At 46.1% G+C, this 15,848-nt stretch overlaps 1 protein-coding gene across 6 annotated transcripts in view; it reads right to left on the reverse strand.

The window, feature by feature from the left end:
* The window catches only part of meis1b (Meis homeobox 1 b), a 138,164-nt gene that overhangs the window by 19,352 nt on the left and 102,964 nt on the right, over positions 1 to 15,848 (reverse strand). For all 6 annotated transcript variants that reach the window (XM_030442437.1, XM_030442436.1, XM_030442438.1 and 3 more), the window contains one exon: positions 5,456 to 5,532. In XM_030442437.1, the coding sequence (XP_030298297.1) occupies positions 5,456 to 5,532 (77 nt within the window). The remainder of the gene's footprint in view (positions 1 to 5,455; positions 5,533 to 15,848) is intronic.

Raw genomic sequence — 15,848 nt, forward strand, 5'->3', positions numbered from 1 at the left:
AATAATACTTTATCGCACAGGAAAACTGCGGGAAGTCGAAGCTGAACCGGGATTTTGTTCTGTAAACTGTGAGGAAAGTTTACAGCGGGCTGTTTAAGTCATCATTTCACAGTCGGCCTTTTGTTTTCTCTGGCTAACCTGCGAGCTCCAGGTGTGTTCTTGTTCTCGCTCTGCCTGATTTCTTTTTCGGTTTTTGTCCCGGCCTCCTCAGAGGAGTACAATTATATATGACAGCTGCCAACAAACAACGGCCGGAATCCAGTTGTAATAAAACCGGAATGATTGTTTAATTTCGATTTGAATATGCTCCGTCAGCCTGAACACTGCATGTACGCATTTACAGAACAGTCTGAACGCTTCGAAGAAAGATTAAATAGATAAAAGAACAAAACAAAGTGCTTCTTCTCCGTCCGTGTTGTCATGTTTCCTTCTCTCAGCCCACCCCTGGTCTCTCTCCCCCTCTCCCCTCACCTCTTCCTCTCCTCTCTTCTCCCCACGCTCGTTTATTCTGAAACCTGATAAGCGGCGTATATGAACGTGCCACGCCGCTCCTTCCTAAGTAGCCTCAGCGTCCGTCCACTCTGCCCTCTTAAATACTGCCTCTCTCTCTCTCTCCCTCGCTCCCTCGCTCCCTGTCTGTGCTTTTAAGACGTTCGTAAAAGGAGGTCTTATTGACAAAACAATCGCTCGGCGAGGCTTAAACACTGCCTTTAAAGGGGCATTATTAAATTGCAGGCAGGAAGGGGAGGGGCAGCCAACAAGGGAAACCTGATGACCTCGCCATCGATTTTTACATCACCGGAGCGTTAGGAGAACTTAGCAGAGAGATGCCGACTGTAGCCGGAGAAAGAGAAAGCAGAGGGAGAACGACATTTTATATGTTACGCTGCCGAGCTTTTAGCTGATGCGCGGTTCGGAGTGGTTTACAGCGCGTGAGCAGGTAAAAGGTTGAACTGTTCAAGGACGTTCAGATACTCTGGTTCTTAATAGACTCAAATCTGGGACGAACTGGTTACGTTTACGATCCGATTACTGCCCGACTTCCTCCTTTTATTGATCCATATGTAGCGTAGAATATGTTCACATCACATGTTTTTTTGGTAATACGTGTCAAATTGTGTCTGAATTGATCAGAAACGATGAACGAGAAGTCGTTATCTGCTCATAAAAAAACAGGTTGAATGTCAGTAAAGCGTGACCTTCAAGTAATCCACTTGATTCTTAGCCAGACTGATGCACTCGTAGTCCAGAAGTAGGTTTATTCAGCGCAACAAACATCATTTTTAAAAGGGCTTTTCTGGGATTAGCTTTGAGCTTTTAATTAACCTAATTGCTCTGCAAATAACGGCCACTCAGATTTGTTTGATTTTTGAAGCCGACACACTTCGACTGCTTCAAGGTCCAATTCACTGCGTAAGACGGTTGATTGTTGAGTCTCTTTCCCAACTTATCAAATACTGGCGCTGTAGGCTGGTAGTTCGTGCCGGCCACCAACCAGGCGGAAACTCAAGGCGTCAGCGTTCGACGAGTCTGGATCTTTTAGGCTGCCTGCTTTTGGCCGCAGACGTTGCTCCTACTGGGGCAAATACGTAACAGTTCGCTTCACAACTAGATTTATTTTTGTTTGACTGAAAACATTATTTAGATGAACAACTAAATCTGTGCACGACAATCCTTCAAGTCGTCAGAATGTACTCAGAAATACAAACGTGGCCGAGGTTAGATACTCGTCTTTGTGTATTTAATACATTACATCACAGAATGTTATTTGATGCGTCACGTAATGAGACTGAATGTTTGCTGTACAAGCGATCGTGTGTGTGTGTGTGTGTGTGTGTGTGTGTGTGTGTATCCATTAAAAAAACATTGTGGGAGCGTTTCGCCGTGCGAGCAGTCGTGTTTGAGTAAGAGTGTGTTTCTGTCATGCGGCGCTTTATCTGCCGCATGGGTGTGTGGAAACAATACACTCTTTCACTGTGTGTACATACCTCACCTGTTGAGCATACCTGTGTATAATCTGCACAGGCCACTATGGAGGGACGTGTCCTAGTATTTGCATTTGGGTGTGGACAGTGTGTGTCAACATATATGACTCTGAAGCGTAAACGCACACGCAAGCTGCCGTGTTAACATCGCGTCAGAGGACTTTACATCGTCTTACTTGCATTAACCTGACCCTCGATGCTACACGGCTAATCCTAAAGCTGACCTTCACCTTAACCCAACTTTAATCCAAGTCTTCAGCCTAAAAATGTAATGATGACGACATTATGGCGACTTAGAGGAAGGCGAGTTCCCACAACATGTCAGTCTGAGCAGATTAATGTCCCCACAACATGAGTCATATACATCCACACACACATGCACACACACACACACACACACACACACAGAGAAAAATTCTCCATTCAAATTGAGATTCCCTGGTGCAGCGTATTTCTGCCAATAATTCATGAGTGATCTGCGCCCCTTGCCGGCCTTTAGCATTTTTATTTAATCTGCTGAGCCTTACCGCGTGCTCGCTCATCAATAATACACACCGACATGTGTGTTAACACATCTATGGTGTGTGTGAGTGCGTGAGAGAGAGAGAGAGAGAGAGAGAGTGTGCGTATGAGAGATTGTGTGAGAGAGAAAGAGATTGTGTGTGTCTGTGCAAATTAGCGGCAGGGAGTGTGTGTGTGCGTTCCACGCTGGAACATGTGACAGGATTGAACCGTGCGTTTTATTTGTCGGTTGCACATGTTTGTCACCGTCAGGTCTTCCCCTGTTGGGACAACAAGCACGGATGACCTGCGGTTCATCCGCGGCCGTTCGTCGTGATAGCCGGGGTCTGACCGTGAAACACACTCCCGCTAAGTGTTTTATGTCCTCTTCGGCTTGATGTCACAGTTGTAGACCTGATTTAGTGCGAGCGAATGCATGAGAAAGTGTGTGTGTGTGTGTGTGTGTTTGTGTAGCGCTGAGAGAATTTAGACATGCGTGCATTTATGTGTGTGTGTGTGTGTGTGTGTCTTCATGAGCAGCACTGACAAACAGACTCACAGCTAGGGAAATTGACTTCACCAAATCAGTGGGTCAGGAGGTAACATCACCGGGGGTTGCTATGGAGACACCCAATGACGGGGCTTCCCAACCAGCACAACAACACGCCTGCGAAATGGCAGTTCCCCTAACGTAACCTCTCTCTCTCTCTCTCTCTCTACCTCTCTCCATAGATCTGTCATCTTCCCGCCGTCCTCTCTCTCTCCACCTCTCCTCTTCCTCTTTTACTCCATCTTCCTCTTTTTCTCGACTTTATCCCTCTGTCACCCCGTCTGCTCACTTCATTGTTCTCCGTCTCAATCACCCTTTCATGCCACAGTGTACTGCTCACTCGCTCAAACAACCTTGCATGGAAATTTGCCTCTGGACAAGCGTGCGCACACACACACACACGCACACACACACACACACGCACACAAACACACACACTTGTATACAGCGAAATGTGAGGGGGCAGCGGGATCCCAGCATGCAGGGTTTAACAGCTAATACCTCTTAGATTAACCACCCCCGGTTCCCCTCTCTTACACACACACACACACACACTAACACACACACACACACAACAACATCTTCCACAAACTAAGATTAACCTCCCACGATTTACACAGTGTGTGTTGGTCATGCACAACTACACAGACACACACACAACACACCTTGGGGGTGTGTTGCTATCCCCCTACCAATAAAAAACAACAAACAGAGTGAGAGCAAGTGACCAAGCTACTGTTCATGTGACTGTCTGACTCACACAACATGCAACACACACACACACACACACACACACGCGAACACACACTGCTTGGCTTTATCTCAGCTGTAAGAATTGATCCCCCATGGATTTCAGAGGGGTCACGTGATTTGATAACCTCTACAGGATTCCCTCTGGTCAGGAGGCCTTTTTTCTGCCTGTGTGTTCATGCGTGCGTGTGCGTGTGCGTGTGTGTGTGTGTGTGTGTGTGTGTGTGCGTGCATTATTTCTGGCCCGGTATAAAATGAATTCTCCATAGACTGATACACCATACCCTAATCTAACGTCTGTCTGTCTCTGAGGTCTGAGATTGAACAATGGCTGGGAATAATGTTAACATCATTAGACCGCTGGTAATGGGGATTTATCATGTCTCATCTCTTTCGCTCCCTCTCTCCTTATCTTCCCCTCTTTCTCTTCATCTATTTTTCACTCCGTCTGCCTCTTTAACTCTCCCTCTCTCCTCCTGCTGCTCTTTGCCTCGCTGCAGTCTCCGCTTTCATGCCCGTACCTAGCGACTGACTGATACTTTCAAGGATTATTTTAAGGGGCCGCTCAGATCAAACACCCTCTGCCCGGACCCTACCTCAATTATCCGGACTCCAGCCCCTTTAATTAGACATGGCTAATAACACTAAGCATGTGCTGATAGCCATCTCTCTGATAAGACAAGCCGCACAAGGACACAGGGCCCCTTTCTACCTTTAACAGTGCTACCTAAGGTTAAAACGGCTAGTTAGCAGCCGCATTTTACGGCGCGGGCCAGTCACGCTTACGCCCAATTAACAGGCTAGTTGGCGCTTACAGAGCATTGATGTGCAGGAGGCAGGATAGCAACCGGGCTGCACGCTTCTAAGCTAAGCTCCTCGCTAACAAGCACAGCTGAAAATGCTTAATGCATTATGAAACTAAATAATGTTATAATAGGATATATGGTCAGTGGACACCCTAATGAAATTATTTTTAACATCATAACGATCAGAGGATAATCAGAAGCTGATACTATTACGTAATAACCAAAAAGTAAGGGCACTTTTTGGGGAAATTCTTCGTTACGGATAAAGCTGCCATTGTCTTCAAGTAAAATGAACTTTAAGCTAGCATCAAGTGATACCCGGTGCACAAACTGGGGATAAATGCTAAATGAGACGTTCGGTCCGTGATTGGAACAAATGTTAATCACACTCAAAGGTGCTACGAAAACCCACAAACCCCCGAAACAAGTCAGTCAAAGTAAAACCCTGTAATTAGTCTCAGAGCTGCCACTTTCTTTTTTTCAGTAATCATTCTTGTATAACTGGGAAAACATCCAATAAAATCACCAAACTTGCAAGTTGGATGATTTTATTGGATGTTTTCAGATGGTACTTTGACTTTTAATTAACATGGAGGCTCAGGTTTTTGGGGCTGAGTTAGACTGTTGGTTTGGAAAATCACTCCAGGCCATATCTCTTTAGATGAATTGATCTAGGTGAGGATGATTCAGTAAGTGGCGTGCGTGTGTGTGTGTGTGTGTGTGTGTGTGTGTGTGTGTGTGTGTGTGGGATAAAAAAAAAAAAGGGGTGGAGTGGAGGCATTAATTCCAATCATTAAGAACTTGGATAGCCCCGGGGCACAAACCCCTGAAATCGACTGCATGTAAACTCTGTAATGACTTACCAGTTGTTCACTTGTAGGATGGTGAGACCTGTGTCTTGCGCCAGCTGTTTCTTCTGTTCTTCTGACGGGTAGGGATGCTGCAGGAGAGGAGAGACAACATCTATGAGCAAAAGGCTGACCACAAATTGTTTAATGAAGCTTCTTGTTGTTGGAAAAAAAAAAAAAAAAAAGGTTTGATGTGCCTCTTAGTGAAGACAGAGTTGTTACAGGTTACACACACACACACACACACAGAGACAACCATACAGCGTAATGAGAGGTGCAGAATGAGATGTGTGCTCATGCTCATTGGTGCGTAGGTGTCAGTATGAGCCCGTGTGCCTGCCTATCTGGATGTATACTGTAAGTATGTGTGAGCGCGTGCACATGAACGTGCCCACTCTACCCCCGATCATTAATGGAATATGAAATCTTGTAATTAATGGCAGCCAAAAAGGCAAGCCAATTAGAAAGTTAAGTGAAGTGGAGAACCAGCTCTGGTAATTAGGCAGCCTCTTACACAAATATATTCGCGTCGACGGCCCCCCTTTCACCCTGCTGCATATGTAATCAGTGAGCGGGGGAATATGTAACGTTAACCCGATGGAATACAGACAAGAGGATTTAAAACCTCTTCTGTTGCTGCCGTTTGCTTTTATCCTCTCTGCAGCCGGCACGAGAACAGGACGCCTGAGTTTGCTCCGGTGTAAAACAGAATGGGTTCGTTTGATCAAAGAATGAGGACTTCCGCGAAACACGTTTGTAGACATATTCTGAATTAAATGTACCATCATTGGGAGAATCGCGTGCTCAGTAACGATTGAATCGATTCAAGGAGCAGTTTGTGGAATATAGCCTTCAATTAAATTTGAATCCACAGCCAGCAACCGGTTAGCTTAGCTTAGCATATAGATAGGGGACACAGTTAGCCTTTCTCTGCAGTTCCTGGTTGGGTTTAAAGGGGAACAACACATAAACTACACTGAGCTTTATGCGTATTGCTGCATTCACATGCTCCTCAGGTGGTCCCATCTCCAGAGTCGGGAGGTGACAGCTGTTTCCAGTATTTGAGTGACGAGACGAAGGAAACGATACTTTGGTAAAAGTCTCTTGCCATCAACCCACTGTTTACTTCCATCCGCCATGTTTCAACGTCATATGATGTCGACTAAACAATACATTCACGTGAATTTTCTCACCACCAGCTTTAAAGGAACGTACATCTCCTCCAAATTACACATTGCCACCACAGCGAGGCTTACTTTATATCTTACATCTAAAATACCTAAATATCTGCCAGCGATGGGGAGGAATGATGTAACATTTATATGATATAAATCCATTTTTTCCCACAGAGATAAACTTTTTGGGATGAATTTCTTCAAAACAAGACAATTTGCAGTGACGCGAGATAAACGACGTTGTAGAAAACATGATTCATGAATGCCTGATAAACAGCAGCTCAATTGCGGGAAAGATGACCCAAACTGACGTCAAGCCCGGTGTCGAAATATAAACTATTGACGGCAGCCCCTCCCCGAGAGGCCAGCTGAGAGCAGTTAAAGTCCAGACACCTGTTTAAATATATCAAATGAATAAATTGGATAAATGTGAACTCGGGGAGTTGTTGATTTATATTAGAGTTGGGGGCGGGGGGGGGGGGGGGGGGTGTCACAGTTGCACGGAGCCTTGTTCGTGGAGGACAGTGTTCTGTTCATGACCAGGACAAGACATGGACTGTTGCTGAACACCATAAAAGAGGAGGAGAGGAGGAGAGGAGGGAGAAACAGGGGAGCGAGGGAGAGAATGGATTGTTGAACTGGAAACTTCATAGCAAAATGCTATGTATACATTTAGGAAAGAGATAAACCATTACAGATCACTGAGCGATTCACCCTGCAAAAGCGTGGTCATTTTTAAAAGACACAGTTTGTCAGCTAGTTTCACCGCGTTCTAGTTCATACGGTTTATTTTATATCAGATAACAAATCCGCAGCAAAAGCAGAGAGCGGCTCCTCGTGTGTTTTGGCTGCTCGACACAAAAATCTGTGTATCTTTGTTCCGTTTCATGAATGGAGAGGGACAGGAATAGGCCACCCTCCTGACACTCATCCAGCTCCTCTCCCATGTTACGGTGACCAACAATAGGCGCCACAAATACGGACACTGTGAAATTTACAGTACAGAGTATGTCTAACAAGAACACACACACTTAATAGTCAATCAGACGTGCAAAATCTGTGCGGCGCCAGCGTTTTCATTTTTTCATTACAGTTTTCTCAGCGCATAATGAACAGGATTGTGTTTAATGCCGGGACGACCCGACGGAGAGAGAGGAGACAGTTTTTTTTTTTTTTTTTCCCAGCCTTCCCTTGTCCATGTGATTGGTTGTGGGGAATGGGAACACAAGGAGGCTAATTTCATGCGCTAAGTTATAATTGCATTGTCGCCCCTGGCCAAATTTGTGTCCACTTCTGTTCTGCAACCATTTTTGTGTGCCTTTCTCTGTGTGTGTGTGTGTGTGTGGTTGCACACATCAGTGATTGTCAACTGTCTGTCCATTCATACACTGTGTGTGTCTGAGGATCCACGCTATGCTGCCGACTGATCAGATGTTATCAGAATGAAAATAGCTGCAAATCTGGGGCACTGCTCGCCTGCCCATGCGTGCAAAAAAGTGAGGAATCATTACTCTTTGGGCTCGTGTCATCTGATGTCTTGACGTATAGATCCCACACACACACACACACACACACAGGCTAACAGCTGACGTGTGAATGCTCATCATGTGAACAACATGTCTTTTAAGGCTTTCCCCCCAACAAACAAAACTGATTGAACGCGAGGAAGATCAATGTGTCCATTCTTACGTGGCGTAGATGTGAGGGGAAAGGAGCGTCTGCCTCGTGATATCGGGGGGCTGCGGCCACGCCAGCGGCCACGATGCAGCACAAATACACCCTGTTTCAGCGCTTCCCTCCTTTAGCTTCCCAGCACACACATGCAGACAGAATGCTATACACGACTAGTCACACACAGGCGGACTTGCACGCAACCTCGACTGCAGACAAGCAGCGCTGGGAGAAAAAAAAAAAAAAGTGCTTGGTGGCCTCGCTGTGCTCTGCTCAACACACACATCCTGCCAGCAGCGCAATATAAATATATTTACGCAAGAATGGATTTTTTGGGGGGTTTTTGTAATTTGAAAGGCTGCTTGGAAAACTACCTATCAAAATGAGCCAAAGTAGATCCACCTCCATCATCTACGACATGAGAATGCGTCGGATCATGATCACACAACACCGGCAGGGAGCATTTTGCGGCCACTTTTACTTCTCAAGCTTTAATCTTGCTGATAACACAACTTTTACTTATCAAACTTGTGAATGCAGGACTTTCACCCTCTATAATTGAGTGTTTTTCACATTGCGGTACTGCTACTTTTACCTAAGTGCAGGATCTGAAAAAAAAAACAAAAACGTCCTCCCTGACCCTAATTAAACCTCCAACGTGCTCCGTGCGCCAGAGTTTTTCAAGTACGAAGTAAGACACTCCTAATAGAAGCGTTACCAGGGAAAAAAAAAAAGATGGCCCGAAAGCCAGAGCATCAAAACTGTTTTTGTCCTCCTCTTTTTTTCGAAACCGCCAAATTAGCTCCTATCTGTCAAAACACTGTGATTTAGTTTCTCGCTCGGCAACAAGTCGCCCAGTTTTAATATTGTCTGTGAGTGATTCTGGTGTCTTAACGGCCTTTGGCTGTGGTTCAGCGGGTTGAGGGAGAGGGAGAGAGAGAGAGAGAGAAAGGCCTTTAGTGAGAAAAGCAATAACATGTTCTTTAAAAGAGCAGATGGAAAGTTTCTGCGCATCCTTCCCTCCCTTTCCCTCGTTCCCTCTTCCCTCCGCCTATCTTAATGATATGTCTTCTCCAAATATACAACTCCTTTCATGAGAATTTCCACCCTGCTCGCCGCTCTCTGCTGGGCTCTGCATGTGGGTGCCAGGAGGGGTGTGTGTGTGTGTGTGTGTGTGTGTGTGTGTGTTTTTGCTTCTCTCCTCTGTGAGTCTTATCAGTCCGAATGTGCATGCGTGGGTGTGTGCGTGCATGTGTGTGTGTGTGTGTCCGTTTGAGTCGATGCTTTTTGCTCGAGTGTGTTCGTATTAGCGAGTTCATCTCAGCGCAGACATTAGAGTGTTTGTGTGTGTGTTTATGTGCGTGTGTGTGTTTGTTCTCATTTGAACCGCTGAGTTCGCTTGGCCCCCAACAAGTAAGTTCAGCTGTGCGTGGTCATATGTGTGTGTGTGTGTTGGCGTGCAGATGTCTGTGTGGGTGAGTAACAGAGCATCAGTAACATCGACTCCCTGTCTGACCGTCTTCCTCTCTGACCCCCTCAGACAAGAACAAGAGGGGGATAGACGGACGGGAGGAGAGGAGGAAAGAGAGGAAGAGGGGGAGAGGAACGCAGGGGAGGAGACGTGGAAAACGATATCTGGAGCCCCCGAGGGGTTTAACGAAGAGATAAGAGCATAAATATTCCTCAAGACCCCCGCTTTCCTCCCGTTGTCCCGCGCCTAACCCTGGAGAAAACTATTTAAAAATGGCAACCATCACAGCGAGCAGTGCGACAAGAAATGCTGTAAAAATGTGTCTGCTTGATAAAAGTTATTTTAAATGATGCTTCATCAGTTTTGGATGATGATTAGGCTCCACAGAATATCTTTAAGTGACCTGAAGTCGTCACATCTCCAAAAACATTGAGAGGTACCAACGTAATGATTCGATTTCCCGTTCTGCTTTTTAATTTATGTTTGAGAAACCTGAAGGTGGAGCGGCTGACAGGTTGCTCAATGTGACTTTGACAAGAAACTACCGCTGGACTGAACCATTAACCTGCACAGGACAAACTGCCCCAACAAAAACCTTAATCTCATCTGCCAACCACATTATATCTATATACTATCACAGTATATCTATCTATCTATCTATCTATCTATCTATCTATCTATCTATCTATTAACTCAACGAAAACTTTTAAAAACAGGAAAAAGTACCGACTTTTCTAAAGGTCGTGCACCTCTAATTTTGTATTTTTTTCCAACTTGAAAAGAGTTCGACGCCTCACCTCGGTCTCTCAGGAGCAATAAGAGAAAGTAGGAAAAACAGGAACAAAGAGCGAGAGTCTGAGTCACTCTTGTCGGGGATGCTCCGCTCTACCACGAGGGGAGGGCGATTCCAGAAATGTCTTTTATCTCGCTGCTGTTCTCCCTTCTCTTCATCGCGCCTCCTCAGCAAAACCAGTCGTCTTTCCTGTTCTCCCCCTCTCTTTCTCCCTCTCTCTCTCTCTGTCTCTGTCTCTTCCCTTCACTTTGTCATTTTTCTTCTAATTTGGCTTTGGCTCAAACACGGGTTATCCATCTTTTAAAAGTGACATAAACCTTGATGACAAAACACTATAAATACGATAGTAAAGCTCAACCTTTACACATTTTCGTGCCTTCTTCTCACACGTCTCCATGTCAGAGTTTTGATTCCACCCTTGTTAACCAATTCACTGCAGCCACAGTCCCCTCAGTCCTTCCTTAGCCATTAGCATTACAGTGTTATCGTTGCATATATTGCTATTTAAAGCTCTTCTTACCAAGCCTCTGTGCATCCCATTAAAAAGGCTTGACACGCCACATTAGCTTTATAAAACTGCTGCCATGAAACGGGATGGAGGGAGGAATAAGAGAGAGGAAAATCATATGTTGTCACAGTCATGTGATGTCCCTCAAAAGGAGGCCATGACACTGCACAATCTGTGCATAAATGACATGGGTCAATGGTATTTTGAGATAGCTTACTTTACCACCAGATGGTTGGGGTTTGCCACAAGGCACAAGGATGCCAGAAAACGCAATGAATCACAGTAAACAGCTTTTTGATATGCAGCAATTTACCCTGCCGCACTTTCCTGTTATCAATAATTTACTTCTATTCACTTAGAAAAGAAGTCACCCCAACGACCTGCAGCAGGTTACAGCAGCATTATGCATGGTTATTGACTTGCATGTGCCAGTTGAGGTACAAGTGAAAAGCCTCGGCGAGGCCGGGTCTGTTCCCCTCGCTGGTCCCAGGTCAAATCTCTGTGGAAACCGAGCTGCCCATCAGGAATGCCTGACGGCTAATCCAGGGGCCTTTTTGGCTAGAAGGGCATCAGAGTATCATACCAAACTGTCTAACACACACACACGCACACACTCACATTCAGGAACACACAGTTTACTGGAAGTGTAGCCTTGCTGCTGCCAGACGTGTATGAGATTACCTTAAATATTTGGGGAGGCGAGCACATTGTTATGCTAACAACAAATGCCCAGAACCATGAGCACAGGCAGACTATAAAACAAGCGGTCCAAACTGTAAGTCTGCTGTATCTCATACAACAAGCTTCCAATTTCAGAAATTTTGTTGCTCATTCAGTGGAAGTTTCATCCTCCAGTTGTGTGTGGTTGTGTGTGTGTGTGTGTGTGTGTGTGTGTGTGTGTGTGTGTGCGTGCGTGTGCGTTCAAGCTGCGCTGTGAGAGCTACGCCATTTCAAATTCCTCTCTGTGTAGGTGGCATCGACTGACATCCCTTTGACTTCATTAGGGAGCAGGGACCCAGCAACAAAGCTGGCTCTGGGAGAAAGGGGGGATTAAAGAAAGAAAAAAAAAAAAGAAAAGAGTGAGAGCGAACAAAACAACAACAGAAAAAAAAACAAAGCACCCCTAACCTAATTTCCTCTGATTCAGGCTGCTCCAATGCAAAATAACAAAACAGAGCTGAAACAGATCTTTAGAGAGACTCAAAATGAACTAACTACAGGATGAGTTTCTCAGTGCCCTCTGTAATGTCTGCACAAAATAAACGCCGCCCCCCATCTTAGCACTGTAATGCGCAAGAAAAAAGCCTCTTTAATGGCGTTGGACTACAGTAAACCAACTCTGAGCCTGTAGCATGAATAATTCACCACCGCTTTTTTTTCTTTCTTCCAAAACCTCGATATATATATATATATATATATATATACCCCCCGAAATGACAAAGAAACCCCCATTCAAACTGTTTTTGTCATCAAATCGCTCCATCTCTTCTGGAGATAAAGAAAAAAAAAAACAGATGTTCTTGTGCCTTTCATTCATTAATGAGCATTTCTCCCTCAAAAAACAGCTTTTGTTGATTTAGGGAAATCTCACAGCGCTGTTGCCTATGGGAATGAGATAAATCTAGTTAGCGGCGCAAAGGGGTGAAAAGTATGTCATTAAAGCTCCACTACAAAGTGGATTAGACAATGTACAGCATTACCATCTTCTCAACTATGATAATTGATGATTAGCATCGCACACCGTTTTCCTAGAACTCTGAGGGGCACATGAGATATTGGCGGGCGGCAGCCGGTGTGTAGCTGCTCCTGCTGTGCTGCAGGGTGTGAACAACCATCCGTGTGCTCCACAGTTGGGTGGGTCTCCACATGTGTACACTGAAGCTTATAGCGTGTGTGCACATGACCGAGTCTCAAGTCTTAACAAAGTGCCGTATTGTTGGGTTTAGCATAGAATGTAAAGGGTGAGGTCTGCTGGTGGTGATGGAGAGCATCTTATATTGTGTGCTGTATGTGTGGCGTCTGCTGCACTCGCTGGTTGCTTTCACTAAGAGCGAGGGCGTGCTTCATTAGTCCTCCCTATTCCAGCTCAGGGGAGGCTAAATTTATTAAGGGGGCCGGATGTTGCACGACACCTGCTGCTGTGCTTCCCTCTGTGCAATAAAGGGAAGGGGGTGCAGCATGCTAGCTAGTGCTAGTGGTAAGCGCTGCTCGTTGGACTGAGGCTGATGAGCTAGGGCTAATTCAGGGGGTGATTATGTAGTTTGCTGGACCACTAAACCTCTTTAAGCCCGTAATTACTGCCTATTTGAGCGAGGGGAGGCACTCCAAAGCAATCGGTGCTTGCACCAAGCGGCGCAGTGAACGGCAGCCACAGCTGGAGGTGGGCTGCCTCAGGGCTGCCGGGGACGGAGGGGTGTGTAAATGAAGAGTAGGAGGGATCCACAAAGCCTCATCCCAGTCAGGTACCACAGAACGCTGAGCGAGAACAGCGGGGTTGCCCCTCGGAGCGCCAGCATGCTAGCTCCGAGCTACAGTGCTGGGAGGTAGCATCCAAACAGCGATCTCTCGACTTAAAATCAAATGTGCTGTTGTTACACGCAGATACGATCCGCAGAGCTCGTTACACGGGGGTTGCGGAGAGCGGCAGGGTTCACGGCAACAAACAAAAACTATTAAATTAACGAGCACACAAGCTAATCACACAAACTCGTCTGACTTAATTGAGGCTGGAAGTAAGCGAGGAGGGGGGTGCGTGTGTGCGCGCGTGTGGATATGTGTCATTGTAGTGAGAAAAACTGAGGGGCTTTTTTTAGACTCGGTGTCTCTGACATACAAGAGGGAATCGTATTCTCAGATTGCACCGCGACCATGGGGGAATCCATTTCATTTCACCTGACTTTCAAGGAAATTTGACTTTACGTAATGCCACTGAAATCCGATCTCTCCGAGGAAGCAATTTGGGGACCACAGAACATTCTAATAACCCCTGCGATATTATTATGTTATTATCATAATTACCCTTTTGCCCCTGACGTTTTAATTAGAAACTCACCGTTGGCCCCCGGGGGGGTGAAAAGAACCCGGGTTGGGGGTGTGCTGAAACTAGGTGAGGGTATTTCACAATTGCTCCCTTATGCTCTTTGGAGCGGCAAAGTCTAAGAAAGAAGGAGGACACAGCCGTTCCCTCTCACTCTTCCTCCTCTTGTCTTTCTCTGACATCTCTGTCATTCAAACTACGGCTACACCCCTCCCTCCTTCCTCTATCTCCGTATCTTTCTCCCCCGTCTCTGCCCCCTCTGTTCTATATTTAGCGTTTTTCTTAACTATCTCATGCTGCCTCCTCCTCCTCTCCCCCCTTTTTTTTCCACCTCCACCTAACTCCCCTCTTTACCGTTGCCTCTCATGTGCGATTTTAATATCCTCGCCTGTTTCTCCTCAGCCAAACGCGTCCCTCCGTCTCCCTCTTCCGCTTTCTCTCACCCTCCCCGTCTTCGGCGGCGGAGGGCCTTCTCCATCAGTGCACCGCTTTTACAAATCAATGACTTAATCTGTCGTAACAAACAAGTGAGCAGCACCCTCAGCCCTGTTCACTTCCCCGCCTGCCGCTGCTAACACTACGACGGTGCGGCTTCAGAGAGAGCGGAAGAAAGGGAACCGGGAAGAAACACACAAATATGCAAAATGAAAGATGTATAGTAGGGAGGGAGCGTGTTGGAAGGCAGGGAACGAAAGAGGAGGAACATAGACATCTGTGAAAGAGGGGGAGACGGAGAACAAGAAGGACAAGATAGCGAAAAGTGAGAAAAATGGAGGCGTGTGCGCGCCGGTGTGGGTTTTTTCCCACCACATCTCCTCGGCGAGCCCTCAGCGCTGCTCGACTCCTCTACCATGAGTTATTGCCTGTCTGCATTCACCACCTGGTTCACTAGCTATGATTTCTCTCACTTCACTGGACGCACACACAAATACACACATCGCGACACACACATGTACACACCAGCATACCTGTAATACTGCGTGTGTGTGTGTGTGTCACAGATGCACACAAGCACACACTTGACCGCCCCGCTCCACAGGGGCACCCTGGGTCAGCACACTACCAGCCGATGGTCATACCTTCCATAGCACCTGCCTCCGGTGCTTCATGAGCCTCAGCAGAAAACTTTAATCATAAAATTACGAGACATGAAGGTGTAAAACGATGAGTTATGGATAGATATCACAAGATACCTCATCTATAAATCATAGCGCTCCCCCCGATGCCTTTGAAAGAGCCCAAGTGCACCAATATTACTATGATATCATGGTTCAAGGCCATTAACATGTAAGGCAACACAGCTGTACGTTGTAGAGAGAAAGAAAAGAGAAGAAAAAAAAAAGAAGTGAGAGGGAGTCATGGAAGAAGAGAGGAGAGGGAGAGAGGAGTCAGAGAGGCAGAAGGCATGCATAAAAGATAGGAAACCCTTATGGTTTGTCAGAGAGAAGTGTTTTGTCTGAGACGGAGTGTAGTGGAAAAGAGAGAGCGGGGTTCACGCATGGGAGAGAATACAAGTGGGAGGAACTGAATTGATAAATTAGTTCAGCCAACGCGCAAACTGATTACCACGATGGCAAAGCCACAGGATCCATCGAGCACACGCATGGAATGAGACACAAAGACTCGCGCACACAGCACTCACACAGGAGACGGGAAGCTGACACGAACAAATAATAGCACAACTGCATATGCAATCGCACACACACACACACACACACACACACACACACACACACCAAATGTATCTAGGGCA

Source organism: Sparus aurata, chromosome 15 (genome assembly GCF_900880675.1).
Source record: "Sparus aurata chromosome 15, fSpaAur1.1, whole genome shotgun sequence".
NCBI classification, from domain to species: domain Eukaryota; kingdom Metazoa; phylum Chordata; class Actinopteri; order Spariformes; family Sparidae; genus Sparus; species Sparus aurata.